At 39.8% G+C, this 14640-nt stretch overlaps 1 protein-coding gene across 3 annotated transcripts in view; it reads right to left on the bottom strand.

The window, feature by feature from the left end:
- Positions 1-13893, bottom strand: part of LOC122079241 (probable cyclic nucleotide-gated ion channel 20, chloroplastic) — a 51514-nt gene extending 37621 nt beyond the window's left edge. Inside the window, exons 1-3 of one of the 3 annotated variants that reach the window (XM_042645526.1) lie at positions 13541-13893; positions 10620-11120; positions 9898-10089 (exon numbers count right to left, since the gene is read on the bottom strand). In XM_042645526.1, coding sequence (XP_042501460.1) covers positions 9898-10089; positions 10620-11105 — 678 coding nt within the window. In that variant the 5' untranslated portion in view covers positions 11106-11120; positions 13541-13893. The remainder of the gene's footprint in view (positions 1-9897; positions 10090-10619; positions 11121-13540) is intronic. The other 2 variants (XM_042645527.1, XM_042645528.1) reach the window with 2 other exon arrangements.
- Between the last annotated feature and the right edge of the window lie 747 nt (positions 13894-14640).

Below are 14640 nucleotides of genomic sequence, written 5' to 3'. Positions count from 1 at the left end.
TTTCAAGTTCAAAATCTACCCCATTTTTCATCTTTTTCTTCCAGGAACCTTCTAAAAGATATTTGTCTTACAAAGAAACAAGATAAATGAGTGACAAGCCCACTCAAAGATGCAGAAATATGCAGAAAACAGGAAAACATAACCAATTAGTGCATCTACAAATTCACAAGATAGAAGTTCAGACCATGTCAGATTCTTTGGCCTCAAGGCCCTCAACCTTGCAAGCTACTACCTTAGCACCTTCCTCCTTTGGGTCATTGATTCTAGAGCCACTAATCACATGATTGGTATGTGTAAGTATTAGGACTCATTTTTGTCTACACCGGTAGGGATAAGATTAGAGTTGTTGATCATTTTTGTCTACTCCGGTAGGGATAAGATTAGAGTTGCTGATGATTCACTTCCTCTATCTCTAGTAAGGGTAGTGTGCAGGTTACCTCTTCTACATCTCTCGACTATGTTCTCTATGTTCCCAACTTTCCACTAATCTCCTCTCTATGAGTCACTTAACCAAATCCTTAAATTGTCGTCACCTTCTTTCCTTCTCATTGTCTTTTTCAGGATTTGGTGACGAAGAGGATTATTGACAGTGCACGTGAGGAGAAGGGCTTCATCTTCTTGAACCTAGGCAATCTTTTTTTACGACAGCTCATTCATATGTGTGTGGGTGCAATGACAACAGCACAACTGATTCTATGATGCTTTGGCATAAGTGTTAAGGTCATCCCTCTTTTTTGTTGTTACGAAAAAAGAATTGTCACACTTGTTTTCTTCTATTTTTAATTCCCCTGTATTTGAATGTGAACCATGTTTGTTCGCAAAACATTGGCGTTCTTCTTATCCTTACCATGGTAATCAGTTTATTGTTTCCTCTCATATTGTGCATTCTAATTTTGGGGACCTGCTCCCACCTCTTCTTTATTTAGTTATCATTATTTTGTTTCATTTGTTGATAATTGCTCCCGCACCACATGGATTTTTTTGTTAAAACACATTAGTGATGTTTATGATGCTTTCAAAATTCTCTACTAGATAATTTGAATTTAATTTGATACTACACTGAAAATCGTCGTTTGCTCTGATAAGGGGAAGAGTATATGTATGGTGGGCTCCAACACTTTTTTACCGATAATGGCATTGTCCATCAGCTTGCTTGTGCTGACACTTACGAGTTAGAAAAGGAGATGAAGCAAGAGAACAAAGATGAATAGATTCGATTTCTAGTATTCAACCAAAAAAAAAAAAAGGTAAGATATCTAGTAACAAGTATCTACCTTTCTAAAGAAACGGGAGACTTCACGAAGCCCTATTTCCCCAAACCCCCTCTCCTCCTCAACTAGGCTCCCCGGAATAAAGGTACTTATTCCCACTGTGATCGTTGTAGATCGTTGATCTTTGTGCATTAAATCTGAACTGTTATAAGTTTACCGGTTCATGTAAAGTCAAAGTGACTGCCACTATGACATCTGGTTTACACTCGCTTGTGTTAGGTGAGGGTGTTAATCGGTTTGATTTCAGTGTAAATGGTTTAGTTTGGTTTCTTTCGGTTCGATGCAATAAATTTTAAGTAAAACTAAAATTGAATACTCTGATATATAGACAACATGATACAAGACAAAGAACCACCAAACAAGTATCAGGTACATGGAAACAACAACGTGGTGATGCAATGTCAAAATGGTTTTTCTATAATAGCATCCCAGCTAATGTTGCACAGGGAACATATTATCAGTCCATGATTGACATTGCAAGGAGGGCTGGTCTAGGAACAAAGGGGCCCACTCCTTATGAAATGATGAATTTTTATTTGCCTCATCAAAAAGAGTTGGATGAGGTATATTGATAGCTTGAAGACATCATGGGAACGATTAGGAGTTACTCTAATGTGCAATGGTTGGACTAGACCAACCAGACAGTCCATCATCAACTTCATGGTATATTGTGATGGGAAGATTGTCTTCTTAAAGTCGGTTGATGCATCCAATGAGAAGAAGGATGCAATGTATTTATATAAGTTACTGAAAAAAACATTCATGATTATGGTCAAAGGTTGTCGTAGATCTGCTTGTGGGATTCCCTTATCCATGACTTCATAGCTTTTTCTTTCTTTATCTCTGATATCGGTAGTAGTTAGGAAAGCATGAATGAGATTGGTAAAATGTGGATCATCAATGTATTCGTTCAAGGATTGATTCAGTCCCTTGTGGTTTATGTTGTCAAAGCAACTAACGATATTTGCTTTTATGGCTCGGTTAATCTCTCCCCACTCTGTACGTAGGCAAAGAAGTTATGTGTTCCCCTATCTTCCTAAAGCCGTGCGAGCACTCGAGGAGCGAAGCAAATGTTCAATTTAATACATGGAGATGGCATCCAACACTATTCTATCGAGTTAGGCACCTGCGATTCTTGGGATCGGAAGAAAAGAAGCCACCTCTTCCATAGCCTATTGTTTGATATGCATATCACTAGACTTTTTGGTCTAACGCTCTCCCTATTGTTGTCTTCTTGATGAATCATGTGTCTTCTAGTGTCCTTCATTTCAAATCTCCTTTAGAAATCGTATCCCTCCCAAGGTGTTTCCACCTTCTCTCTTCCTCTCAAAGTGTTTGGGTGTGCATGCTATGTGCATACTAATAAGTCTTCTCGGACTAAACAAACATGGTACTAATACCCTTAAATGTATTTTCCTTGATTATGCCCCTTCTATGAAAGTCTTACAAGTGCTACCATCCATCCTCCAGGAGGCGGCTTCTCTCCAAAGATGTTTCCTTCTTTGAATTTATATACTTATTTACTCAACCTCTACTTCCTCCTTAAGACGAGAAAAGTGGAAGCGAAAAGGTTGTCGTAATTGTCCACCCCTTCCAACCATTGCCTATTTCACTACTTCTTGATGTGGGGCCACAAGGGTGTGGAATGTGGATGTTGTAGACATGGTTTAAAGTATCTCTGATACGATACAATACCCTCTTATACGTATCTTAAATTTAGTCAATCGATACAGCGGCTGATACCTATACCTTAATCCTTGATCTTTAGCATATGTTAGCATATCTCCGATACAATACGATACCCTCTGATACGTATCTTAAATTTAGCCGGCCGATATGGCGGTCGATACCGATACTTTAATACTTGGTTGTAGAAGTATTAAACCATTCATGGGGAATTGATACTAAAATGGAACCTACCATTGAGAAATTTGACAAGGAGGAGTTACTTGTATACAAAAGAAGAGAAAGGAAGACTTGCCAAGAATCCTCTTTGGATCCTCATCCTAAGCTCCACCTTCTCGAGTCAGGTAATACCATAGTTTTTAAGGCACTGGTAAGGCAACGCCTTAGCAGCGCCTTGGCGCTGATGCGGTCTAGAGATGGTAAGGCAGTGCTCCGCCTTATGTGAAGTGGCGCCTTATGGGTTTTTTTTTTAAACACATTTTAAAATTACTTGATGAAGATTCCAAATATAGATTTTTTATTGGTAGGTGTATGGTTTTGTTAACACTTGAGATGTATGGGATTAGCTTTACTCCATCAAAAATAACCAAAACAAACAAAACAAAAACAAGATTCACAAACAGGGTTTGGATTTTGTCAAGGGTTTTAAGAAAGGGCTTTGAGACGGAATCAAGGAACAAGGAAAAACCATTGATCCAAGCCACCATTTTGCTCCGGCAACGGTGAGCTTCATTCTTCTTTGACGGGAGTAGAAATATAGTGGATGACCTTAGGACTTAGGCACTCATTTTGGCATCATAGAGGTAAGTATAATAAATACTTATATTTTTTATGTCTTATTTTCTTTATATTTATAATTTTGTTTCATAATTATGTATTTATATTATATGTTAATATGTTATGATGATTAATGATTGATGATTGATGATTGATGAAGATGAACTTAGTCTATTCACTTTATTGATTTGTTTTCTTGATGAATATCTTACATTGGTATGAATATGAACATTTAATATTTATTTAACATATGAGTAATAGGATTCAACTAGAATTTGAGCTAAATAAATTGGTTTTATAAAAAAAATTACACAGGAACGCTTTAGTCAATAAGGCGGCGCTTTATGCCCGCCTTATCGCTAAGGCGCTCTGAAAGACCCTCAAACACCTCCGTCGCCTTACCGCCTTAAAAACTATGGGTAATACTCCTTCCTTTTGAGTTAGATCTCCCTATTGTTGTTCAAAAAGGAACGAAAGCTTGTACTAATCTCATAGCCAAGTTTGTTTCCAATGATGCTCTACCTCCTACAAGTGTTGCTTTCTCAATTTCGTTTTCTTCAACTCTTATTACTGAAACCAACAGGAACAACTGGGTAACACCCCTAGAATCTAGATTATTTACTAAAATATTAATGTGATTGAAATTAGAATATCACCTTCTCATTTAGTTGCAAATAGACTAAATTTCTCCAATGCACAACCTCGTTTTTTTTTTTTTTTTCAATGCCTTGAATCCGTGATCAATTCTCCAAGACTCTTGAACAAGATTTTTTTTAATATTCAACTTGAATCAAGACTTGATTTTTCAACTGACAGGTTTATTTTCTATGAACACACAACCTCCTTCGATTATTTTGAATTTATTGCAATGCCTTGGATGTAATTGTAGTAGTTGTTCAACCAAGTTTCATGTCCTACAACAATTTTCTTCTTCGTTCATGAGTTTTTTTTTTTATCAGAAGAAGAAAAAACTTTCATTTAATATAAAGAAGATCAGGGTTGTTATAGACATGTCCTTTGGTTGCGATGACATGGGAAGCAATCGTTTTAAGGACATACAAAGGATAAGTGTTAGCGTTTTTAGATACAAAAAGAGGAGCAAAAAGGAGTTTCTCCATCTCAAGTCTACTAGTTATCGTGGACCATGGCTACGTCAAAAAATGGTTAGGGTTCATTAGCTTTGCAAACTCGGGCACGTCACACCAAATCTCCTTGACTACCCATCCCTGGTGTTGAGCCTCTGCTAACCCAACTAAGGTTCCCTTCGCGGCCACTTCAGAAGCCTCTCCTGTCATCAAATAATGAGCAGCAAGGAATAAGCATTTGAATTCATTAAAAATAGCCAATACCCACCCTGCAGTTCCATTTACAATAACCACCGTGATCACAAGGATGATAGTATTATGGGGTAAATTAATGTAGTCTTGGTGATTACAATTACTAAGAGCATGGATTGGAGTATCCATTTGTGTGGGTTTGGGTTTAGTACTAGGGTAGTTCTGTGCCCACCAATAGATGCGGTCCAAAATCATCTTTGGATTGGGTTTAGCTGATCCAAAGGTGACAAAATTCCGATGCAACCAAATAAAATAGCAAGATATTATCAAAACTTGAAAAAACTGGCTAGCCTCATCGAGGTGGTTCCGATGAAGTTGAAAGAAGTACATTATTAGGGAAGAAAAAGAGGGAAAAACTAAACATTCGCTTCGAAGCCCTAAAGGTCCCGCGAACCAAATTCTCCTCGAAAATTCGCATGTAAGAAAGACATGTTGAGTGTCCTCATGAGAGTTCCGGTTGGATGTAAATGGGTCTACTCAATCAAGCATCGATTAAATGGTATCATTGAAAGATAAAAGGCTAGATTGGTGGCCAATGGATACAGTCAGGTGTACGGAATTGACTATCAGAAGACATTTGCCTATGTGGCTAAACACAATTAGATACGAGTCCTCTTATCATTGGCAGCAATAGATACTAGCCATTGTATTAGTTGGCTGTGAAGAATGCATTCTTCCATTATGATTTGGAAAAGGAAGTGTATAAGCAAACCCCACCAGGCTTCAAGTCTCCCTCAGCTGAAAGGAAAGTGTCTTCTCAAGAAAACTTTATATGGCCTTAAACAGTCCTCGAGACTTAGTTTGAGAAGTTTAGACAAGCTATTTTGAAGAATGGATACACATAGAGTCAATTTGACCACACTCTATTTACCTAATGACATATGGTACCATCACAACTTTTTTAAGCCAACTGAAAACGGATATGTGCATCACCCGCGGCTCACTTCACATTTGTTGCTCCGCCCCTACTAGTAAAGGTATTTTCACCATAGCTTAAGTCTTACTTAGCCCAATAGCTTGAGATTAAGGACCTTGGACACTTGAAATGTTTATTGGAATTGAAATGTCAAGATCACAAAAGGGGTTAAATATTTTTCAAATAAAGTTTGTGTTGGATTTGTTGAAGGAGACAAGACTATTGGGTTGTAAACCATAAAACCCACCTATAGATCAAAATCATAAGTTAGGTGAAGACTGATCATAAGTTAGGTGAAGACTATGGACCATCCCTAATTGATGCAAGGAATTTTATCTTTCTCTGACTCACCCCGATATCGCTTATGCTATCGGGGTAGTGAGTCAGTTTATGCCTGCTCCCAAGCATGGGCATTTGGATGCCGTGTATCTCATCCTCAGGTACTTGAATTCCAATTAATTCCAAAAGGGTTATTGTACACCAGACAAAGCCATTTGAGGAGTGAAAGATAGACTAATGTTGATTGGGCAAGATCTGTTTTAACAAAAAGATCTACTTTAGAATACAGCACATTTGTTGGGTGGTAACTTTTTTTTTTTTTTTTTTTTTTTTTTTGTGAATAGTAAATGCATTAAAAGAAGGCGGAGGGAAAATATAGCCCCAAAGGGACAGTTACAAACCCAATAAGAGATACAACCACCAATCAGGGCCCACATGGCCTCAAAGAACTTCTACAACCCGGCCCAGATGCCCAACCTAAGGATAAGGGCAAATCGGTCCGTACCGGGAAGAGAACGACAATCTTTAACCCTAACATCTCACACAACAATTCCTATCCACCAATAGGAAGGAGCATCATCGGAGAACAGGCAACAATGGTGGTGGAGCGTTGGCTTGCGAAGGCCTCGGCCAAGCAGGCAGCTGGCCAAGCGAATGGGGTCTCTAAAGCGAAAGGGTGCAAAACATTGGCATTTTGAGGACAATGACGGAGTGGCTGCCGACTGAGAATAGCCCGACCGGATGTTGTCAAAGAGGCTACTACCGATCAGGACAAAAGTCCAAACCAACAGACTGAAAGGTAGGTTGCTGATGGCCAGTAGGCCCAGCGGGGCAGGCAAACAACGAGGGTTGAGGCCAACACAGCAAGCAGGCATATGAACCAAGTGAACCCGGCATCCAGAACGACGGGCCACTTTGGAAGGGTGATGACCAACAGGACGACAGGCCTAGCGGAGTGGCATCCAAAAGTTCTGCAGGCATGGCGAGTAGCCAACAGAGGGTCGAACCAAAGGAGCAGACGAGCCAGTGGATAGACTAAACGAGCCCGATGGCCAATTGAAAGGGCAGACAGCAACAGGCCCAATAGGAGAGGAGTCCAGAAGGGCAGCAAGCCTGACGGGACGGCTACTAGGAAGCAACTAGCCCAGAAGGGGCTAGCACCGAGTCATCTATTGGCTAAGTAGGGTAGGCGGCCGCGGGAAGATGAGTTGAGCGGTTGCAACAGCCTCAACACCGATCGAGATAACCAATGCTAGCAACCCCAAGTGAAGAAGGGAAAAGGAGTAGAGAAGAAGGGAGAAGGGAGAAGGGAGAAGGGAGAAGGGAGAAGGGAGAAGGGAGAAGGGAGAGGGGAGGGGGAAGAAGAGCGGTGAAGGAGGGAGGGGGGGTCACGGCTGGGCTGCTCCAAGCGGTGGCCTTCTTTGCTGCTTTAGTCAGTAGGGTTTTCAGGAGCGAGACTTTCGGGAGTGAGAGTTGTTGCGGTTCAATCATTTGTATTCTATATATACTATTGGTGTTAACTTGGTTACATGGAGAAGTAAAAAACAACCTTTTGTGGCCAGATCAATTGCAGAGAAACCCTAAGGGGTTAGCTCAGTTGGAAAAGAATAGCACCTTCTAAGAGGTCATAAGTTCAACACTTCAACTATCCTTGGGACCTACTTATTAAAAAAAAAATACGGGGAATTTTACGCCCCCTTCCCTCATACTTTGTACAAATGACATTTTTACACGCATTGTTTCAGCAATTATACCCCCTCCCCTACGTTTTGAAGATTCTAACAAGAAGACTCAGTCCATTAGTGTCTGTTAAGTTGGTTCTGTCAAGTGATGACGTCACTTAATACTAAACCACTTGATAACCAAAACACCCTTACTATAGAGTGAAATTACCTCTATACCCTTTTGATTAAAACCTGGCTCCATCTTCTACCTCTAGCTTTATCATCTCTGGTGAAGTGCGAGCAAGCCCAACCCTTGCTTCAATATTTTCCCCCACTAGCGAAGCATGAGCAATCCTTCTTCTGCAACCAGGATACAAGAATTTGCAAGGCTTACCATGGCTAGAGCTGTGATGGCAAAGCAAGGCTTTCATTTAGAATCGGAATCCTTCCGGTTAACCCCTAAGGGAGCTGCGGATTATAGTCCGATCCTAAGTGATGCACAATCGTCTGTAAACGAGGCGAATGGCCAACGTGGTTTAGCGACTCCACTAATTTCTTCCATCGGAAAGCCGATGATGGATGGTGGGGCATCTTTCGAGTAGATCTTGAAATATACAACATTTGGTTTCCTATGACAGTTGCAGCAGCAACCCTCATCGGATAACCCCACCAAGAGTCCATGTGCTTAGTCCATCAGCTTCACAAAATCGTAATTGAGTTGCCATCGCAACTCGATGGCGAGAAAATAACTGCTAGCACATCGAGATCTTTAATTTAGAATTCGAATCATTTTACAAAGTTACAGAGTCTCTGAACCCTAATTTCCACCATTTTCTCCCCCAAAGGTGGTTTCCTGGGATACCACCGGTTTCAAAGGGAATCAGCTCCGGGAGAGACAACGATTCAGCATCTGGATCCAATTACTTCTCCCATAACGGAACTAATGATGCTTCAACTCAATAGATCGTTCCCTTTCTTCTCTCCTAAGGATGATTTGATCCCTTTCAATCATGATGTCAACATGAATTATGGGTTGAAGATAGTGAGAAGCAACAGCTAGAAGAGATGGTTGGTTCTGAGAGACAGAATTGCCTTTTATAAAGGCAGAGATGGTTTTGCAACTGAACGATTTATACATGTATTTATCACTCTAATGTTTATACCCATATATTATAATGAGCGTACCCGCTGCACGAGGCTCCCGCATGTGTGAGGTCGGGGGGTGAGAACTACATAGCCTTATCCCGAGAATGTCGAGAGGATATTTCGATCGCTTGACTACCAGGTCGCAACATTTGTACCTTACCGTTGGACCAAGTGCGCCCCTTTATACCATATATTATATCAATATATAATAGATAACATATTAATCGGTAAAGTCAATCACCCATCTGCACCGGGATCGACCAAATAATAATCGGTCAACTCCTAAGCCCGCCACGTTTATTATTTGGTCGTGCCGGTTTCGGGTTTTGATTAGTCAAGACAAGCCGGGTTCATTGGTGTGGGCTTGGACTTGACACTCCTACTGCGATATACTTCTTCACAACAGACAAAAAAAAAGGACACAGCATATGCCACATAAAGCATGGAAAATTTTGACGGCTCCTTCGATTAAGAAACATTTACAGTAGCAGAAGGGAGGAAAAGTTTGAGAGCATCAACGCAATACTTTGTGCAAGAGCCTTCAAAAGAAACTCCTACCGCATCTCTAGTCTCCAATAATTAAGAAGGATCTATACCTAAGGCATGGTTAGGAATCTGAAAAAGGGTACAAGTCATACATAAAGTACTTAATAATCCTACAATACAAGGAAAAATGTACACCAAATTTTGTTAAGCAACCTAATCATTTCAAAACCAAAGAAGAGGAAACTAAAGATGGATGGCTTTGAGCATTAGACCATCAATTACAACATAATCTTCCTGATGAAAGATGCTAAACAAGAAGAGAAACAAGACCATACCTCTTGCACAGTAAGCACAAAGAAAAACAAAGGGTCCACAAAAATCGCCAGCAAGCAGGAAATGAGAAAAAATTTATTCCATCGTTGAACAACTTTAGCATGAGGATTCATCACTCCAGGAATGTATGAATATAGAAAGGCAAAGAACCTCCTTGCCCAACCTTTAGCATCCCCATAAAGAGCATTATGAAACTGTGAACAATGAATTACAAACAAAAGTAAAACTGCATGACGAATCAGAGTACTTCAATGTTGTTAATGATGCTGATGAATCAACTAGGCAGCATGAATTGAGTCAAAAGTAGAACTGAATACTATAAGCCAGATTTGGTCACTGCAAATTCTAGTTGAGTATTCCAAAAGCAACACTAGAATACATATAATTTTTAACCTAAATTTTAAAAAGTAAGCCATATTATAATTGTTGCAATTACATGAAAATAACTAGTCAATGATTTCTAATTTTCAATTGGCTTAAAACTCAAAAGGTCAACAATTTAAAAGGCCAAAACAAGATATGCCACCCGTATAGTTGCGTTCCATGGTTGCCTACTGAGTGACAGGGTTCTAGCGGAGGAAAAGGATCAAGCCTCCCAATTGTGCACCATGTGTTAAGTTTTAGGGTTGTGTGAGACACAAAGACACATTTCTGTCTCATTGTTATACAGCATCATGAAAGTCAAAAAACATAAACATGAGGTCATGCCAAGGTAGGGAAGCACCTTGTAGTCAAATAGGCCAGAAGCTCTTGAGCTCTTCCGTTCGTTTCTGTAATTATAATCGGTTGGGCAAGTTATGCAGTAAGGATCATTGCATACACCCAGAGGCCCAGACCTCAATAAATGTGCATTCATGGTAAAGTTGTCATCTGGCCAGTCTTCTCTATCTATCCCATTAGAAGAAGATAATGGATCTACCATCAGCGAAGGACGGCCCATTTTCACATTCATAGACTTGGTAAGATTCTCATTTTTCCTACTAGTGTACAATGGGCCACTCATCTGTATGAAAGGGGTTCTTCTTTCACTCCTTAAAGGACCAGTGTGACTTGAGAAAATATTTTCATTTTCATAATAGTCCATGGAGTTCATTGGAATGGACATAGATGCACTTCGACTTATGGCTGTAAACCTCTTTAATCCAGCATCCATAATCTGAGAACGAGTTTCCGATAGAATAGGTACATTATCTTTCTCACCACCATCCATTTCTTTCACCTCAACCTGCACAAACACATTTAAATTTTGAAAAATCATAACAACAATAGGCAGCAATTAAGATCACTATATTCAAGACATTCATGATTCTGATGTTGGAACCTCAAATGAAAAAACGATTAGAAAATCATTGTTCCAAGTGGAGTAGCCGATAGTTTAGCAACTATTGACAAGGAACCCCATAGGATTATGGAAAAACTTAAACCTATGCATATGATGCACATGTAGAACATTAATGAAAGTAACCCCAAAGTTGGGTTTTTTTCTACTCCTCTTTAACTTTATTTTTCTGTTCTTGTTCTAATATTCCAACTCAAAGAGAAGCATCATATTAAAAAAAAAAAGGGACAAAACATAATTGAAGGCTAAATCAAGGGATAAAAATCATAACCAAGAGATCTACAACTTTTTTTTTTTTTTTTTTGGGTTGGGGGGTGGGGTGAGTAGAAAATTCATTACCAAAGAAAAAAGAAGAAAGAATATACAAAAAGAAAAAACCCAGCCTTTACAAATGGGAAGAGGCCTGGTTTTGTAAAATAGAAGGGGAGAGGCCCCAAGAGTTTACAGTATTCCTAGCAACTTGGAGATCCAACAATCTTGGAATTTATTTCATAGATAATGGAAGACCAAATCTGCTGAAAGGAAGTAAACTTGGAGGTCCACCTTCTGAGGTTGTGCTCATACCATATATGGGAGACAGCAGCACCAAAAGCTAATTTTTCCACTAAATCACAACAAAATTTTCCTGCAAAGGACGTGTTGACCCAGATCCATTCTCTATAAAAGGGCTGAATGCCTGAATCCTTCTTCTTCTAGGCCAGCACTTGGCCAGTAAGCCAATCCAAACTGCAAAAGAAAGGGGCAACCAAAAAAAATGGATGATCCACATCTTCTGGGGAATTCCAACAATGATAGCATTGAGGGCAAACTAGGATCTAACAATTGATGAGAGAAGACTGGGTAGGGAGACAACTAGTGAAAGCCCTCCAGATAGTGAAGTTGTGGGCCTTGTGGCAAGGGATATGGCTCTTAAAACAGACCTTAATGCTACCTGAAGCCCTAATGAGGTCCCAAGCCGACTTAGAACTGAATAGGCCTAAAGAGGAAGCAAACCAGGAAACAACATTCCCACACCCAATTGACCTTCTGGTGATACTCTGAAGGCATTACAGATGGCTCTCAATGAAGGGGAGGAGGGTGATGCCAACCATCCAGCTGAATAATATCTTAAAACCCAACTCAAGTCTACTGTAGCCAGAACCATAGATTGCTCTATCTCCCACTGAGAGAAGACCTCCACGAGGGTGCCAGCTATCAAGATAGAATCTAATAGAGGTTCCATCATCAATTTGAGATTTGATAATCCTATAGGCAAAAGATCTGAGATTTAGAATCTTCCTCCAGACCCAAGAAGCATCAGAAAGAGAAGTAGCTGTCCAAATGGGGCCATTGCACAGGGGACGAGTAGACCCAGTCAACCCAAACACTCGGCTTCTTAGCAGCTAACTTCCAAATCAGCTTAATATACCAGCCTACCATGGTTGACATATTTGATTCTTCTCAATCCCATGCCTCCTTCATCTTGGGGATGACAGACAGTGGCCTTCCAAAGAAAGGCACACAGGATGGATTCCAACTTCAAAATAATGGACTGAGGAAGCCCAAAAATGCCAGGCTAGTAGATGTAAGAGGACTGAATGACAGATCTCATCAAATATGAAGCCTTTTGTGGAGGCAATCAAGATAGGGGAGCAATGATGGGCAGTCAACCTGGAGGGGATCAAAGGTAAACCCATATAATTAACCGGAAGACGGCCCAAGGAGAACCCAATTGTCTCATGAAAGCAAAACGAATCAGTTATCAGCCTCAGTAACCCCAACAAGGAAGAGAAGGGATTTGAAGCAGTTGGTGCGAAGCCCAGACATAATATGAAAGACTACCATCGTGCATAATTATTATGCACAAGGGTGTAACTTGGTGCAAGGGTAAGGTTGCTCCATTGTGACCAAGTGGTCATAGGTTACACTGCCAAATGTCATAGAAAGTCGAAAATTCCATACAGAGCAAGAAAACAGAACAGAAAATTTTACAATTACACTATGGAACCCTTTTTCCCGACTACAACACTAAAAGTGCAGTGACAACACGTAATTCAAATAACGAGAACATTACAACATATCTTAGAAACAATGACAACAAAATTTAGGTTAAAATCCATACACCACTTTTCGAAGTTGAACAGGGGATTTATGCTCACAAACAAAACTCGGTTTCTCTTTCAAGCAACAACCGACTTCGATTTCCTTTTGAGCTTCAAACCTCATTCACAGTGAAATACACTACTTAACACTACTTAAACACCAATAACTAGCACAAATAATATATCCAAAACCATAAATAACCAAAATTAAGTAGCAAAACGAACCTGAAAGCAACAAAAATCCTCTTTCTTTCTCTTTTCGCTTTGATGCCCACCAACAAAACCAGTGCCCCGAAGCAATGCAGGCTCTGAAATCTGGATAAAAAGCTAAACAGAAATAGAGACAGAGATTTTCTAAGTAACTTGCTGAGCGTACGAGAAGCGGAAGGGAAGACCAGACTCTCTGAATGTAGAGAGAAAAAGACACTTCAAAGGAAGAAGACCAAGACTTGAAGACCTTGAGAAGAGAGAGAAGAGAGAGAAGAGAACGAAGAAAGCTTCCTGGAATTGAACTGAAAGAAAAGTCTTTCTGCGCTTTGCTTTCATTGTTCCTAAATCGTAAGGCAAACGTTTGATGTTAATGATCGAAAAAGAAAAAGCATTCATTGTCCTTCGCTTATAACACAAAAGTTCAATACAAGCGGGACCCGCGTTTGGAAAAACCTTCTTTTCTTCTGCATGAGCGCTTTCGCTAACAGACTTGCGTCGTTACTTGTTAGTGTGACCTGTCCCTCACTCTCGCTCCTTCCTCCTTTCGTATTAAAACGGTTTACTTGAAAGAGTTTACGAAAAAAATAAGGTTTACTTGACAGATTCTCAATCTCAACCGTTCATTTGTGGAGTGGCTCCATAATTAGACTAATCAAATGAGTTGGACCATCGGACCAAGTCTAACTTTTCTCTTTTTGTTCCAAATTGAAGACAGAAATTGTCTTCTCTCACCTGCCCTTCCCTTTCGTTGTGGGGTCCTTACCAAAAGGCCAAATATTCCTGGGATGTGGGGACAGTCTATAATTATTAACAGTTTAATAATACTAAAATTGCCTCACCTACTCCTACAGGAGAAAATTAAGAAATAAGGCATGTGAGTTTCCTAAAGTAAGGTAATATTGATTCCTAAATTAAGAAATTATTACGTTATTCTTTTTTATCTTTTGATTCCGACCAAAAGAAGAAGAAAAAAATCCTTTGATAAATGCTTTTTTTTTTTTCATAACATTTTATATGTGAAAGCGCCTTTAAACACTTAGAGATAACGGAGTAATATGACATTGCTCCCGTGAAATACTCAAATTTTATCTCGTCCAATGCACTTACTAGGAGTA

This window comes from Macadamia integrifolia, chromosome 5, assembly GCF_013358625.1.
Source record: "Macadamia integrifolia cultivar HAES 741 chromosome 5, SCU_Mint_v3, whole genome shotgun sequence".
Classification (NCBI taxonomy): domain Eukaryota; kingdom Viridiplantae; phylum Streptophyta; class Magnoliopsida; order Proteales; family Proteaceae; genus Macadamia; species Macadamia integrifolia.
The sequence above is the reverse complement of the archived record's forward strand: the minus strand, read 5'-3'. Positions and strand labels throughout refer to the sequence as shown.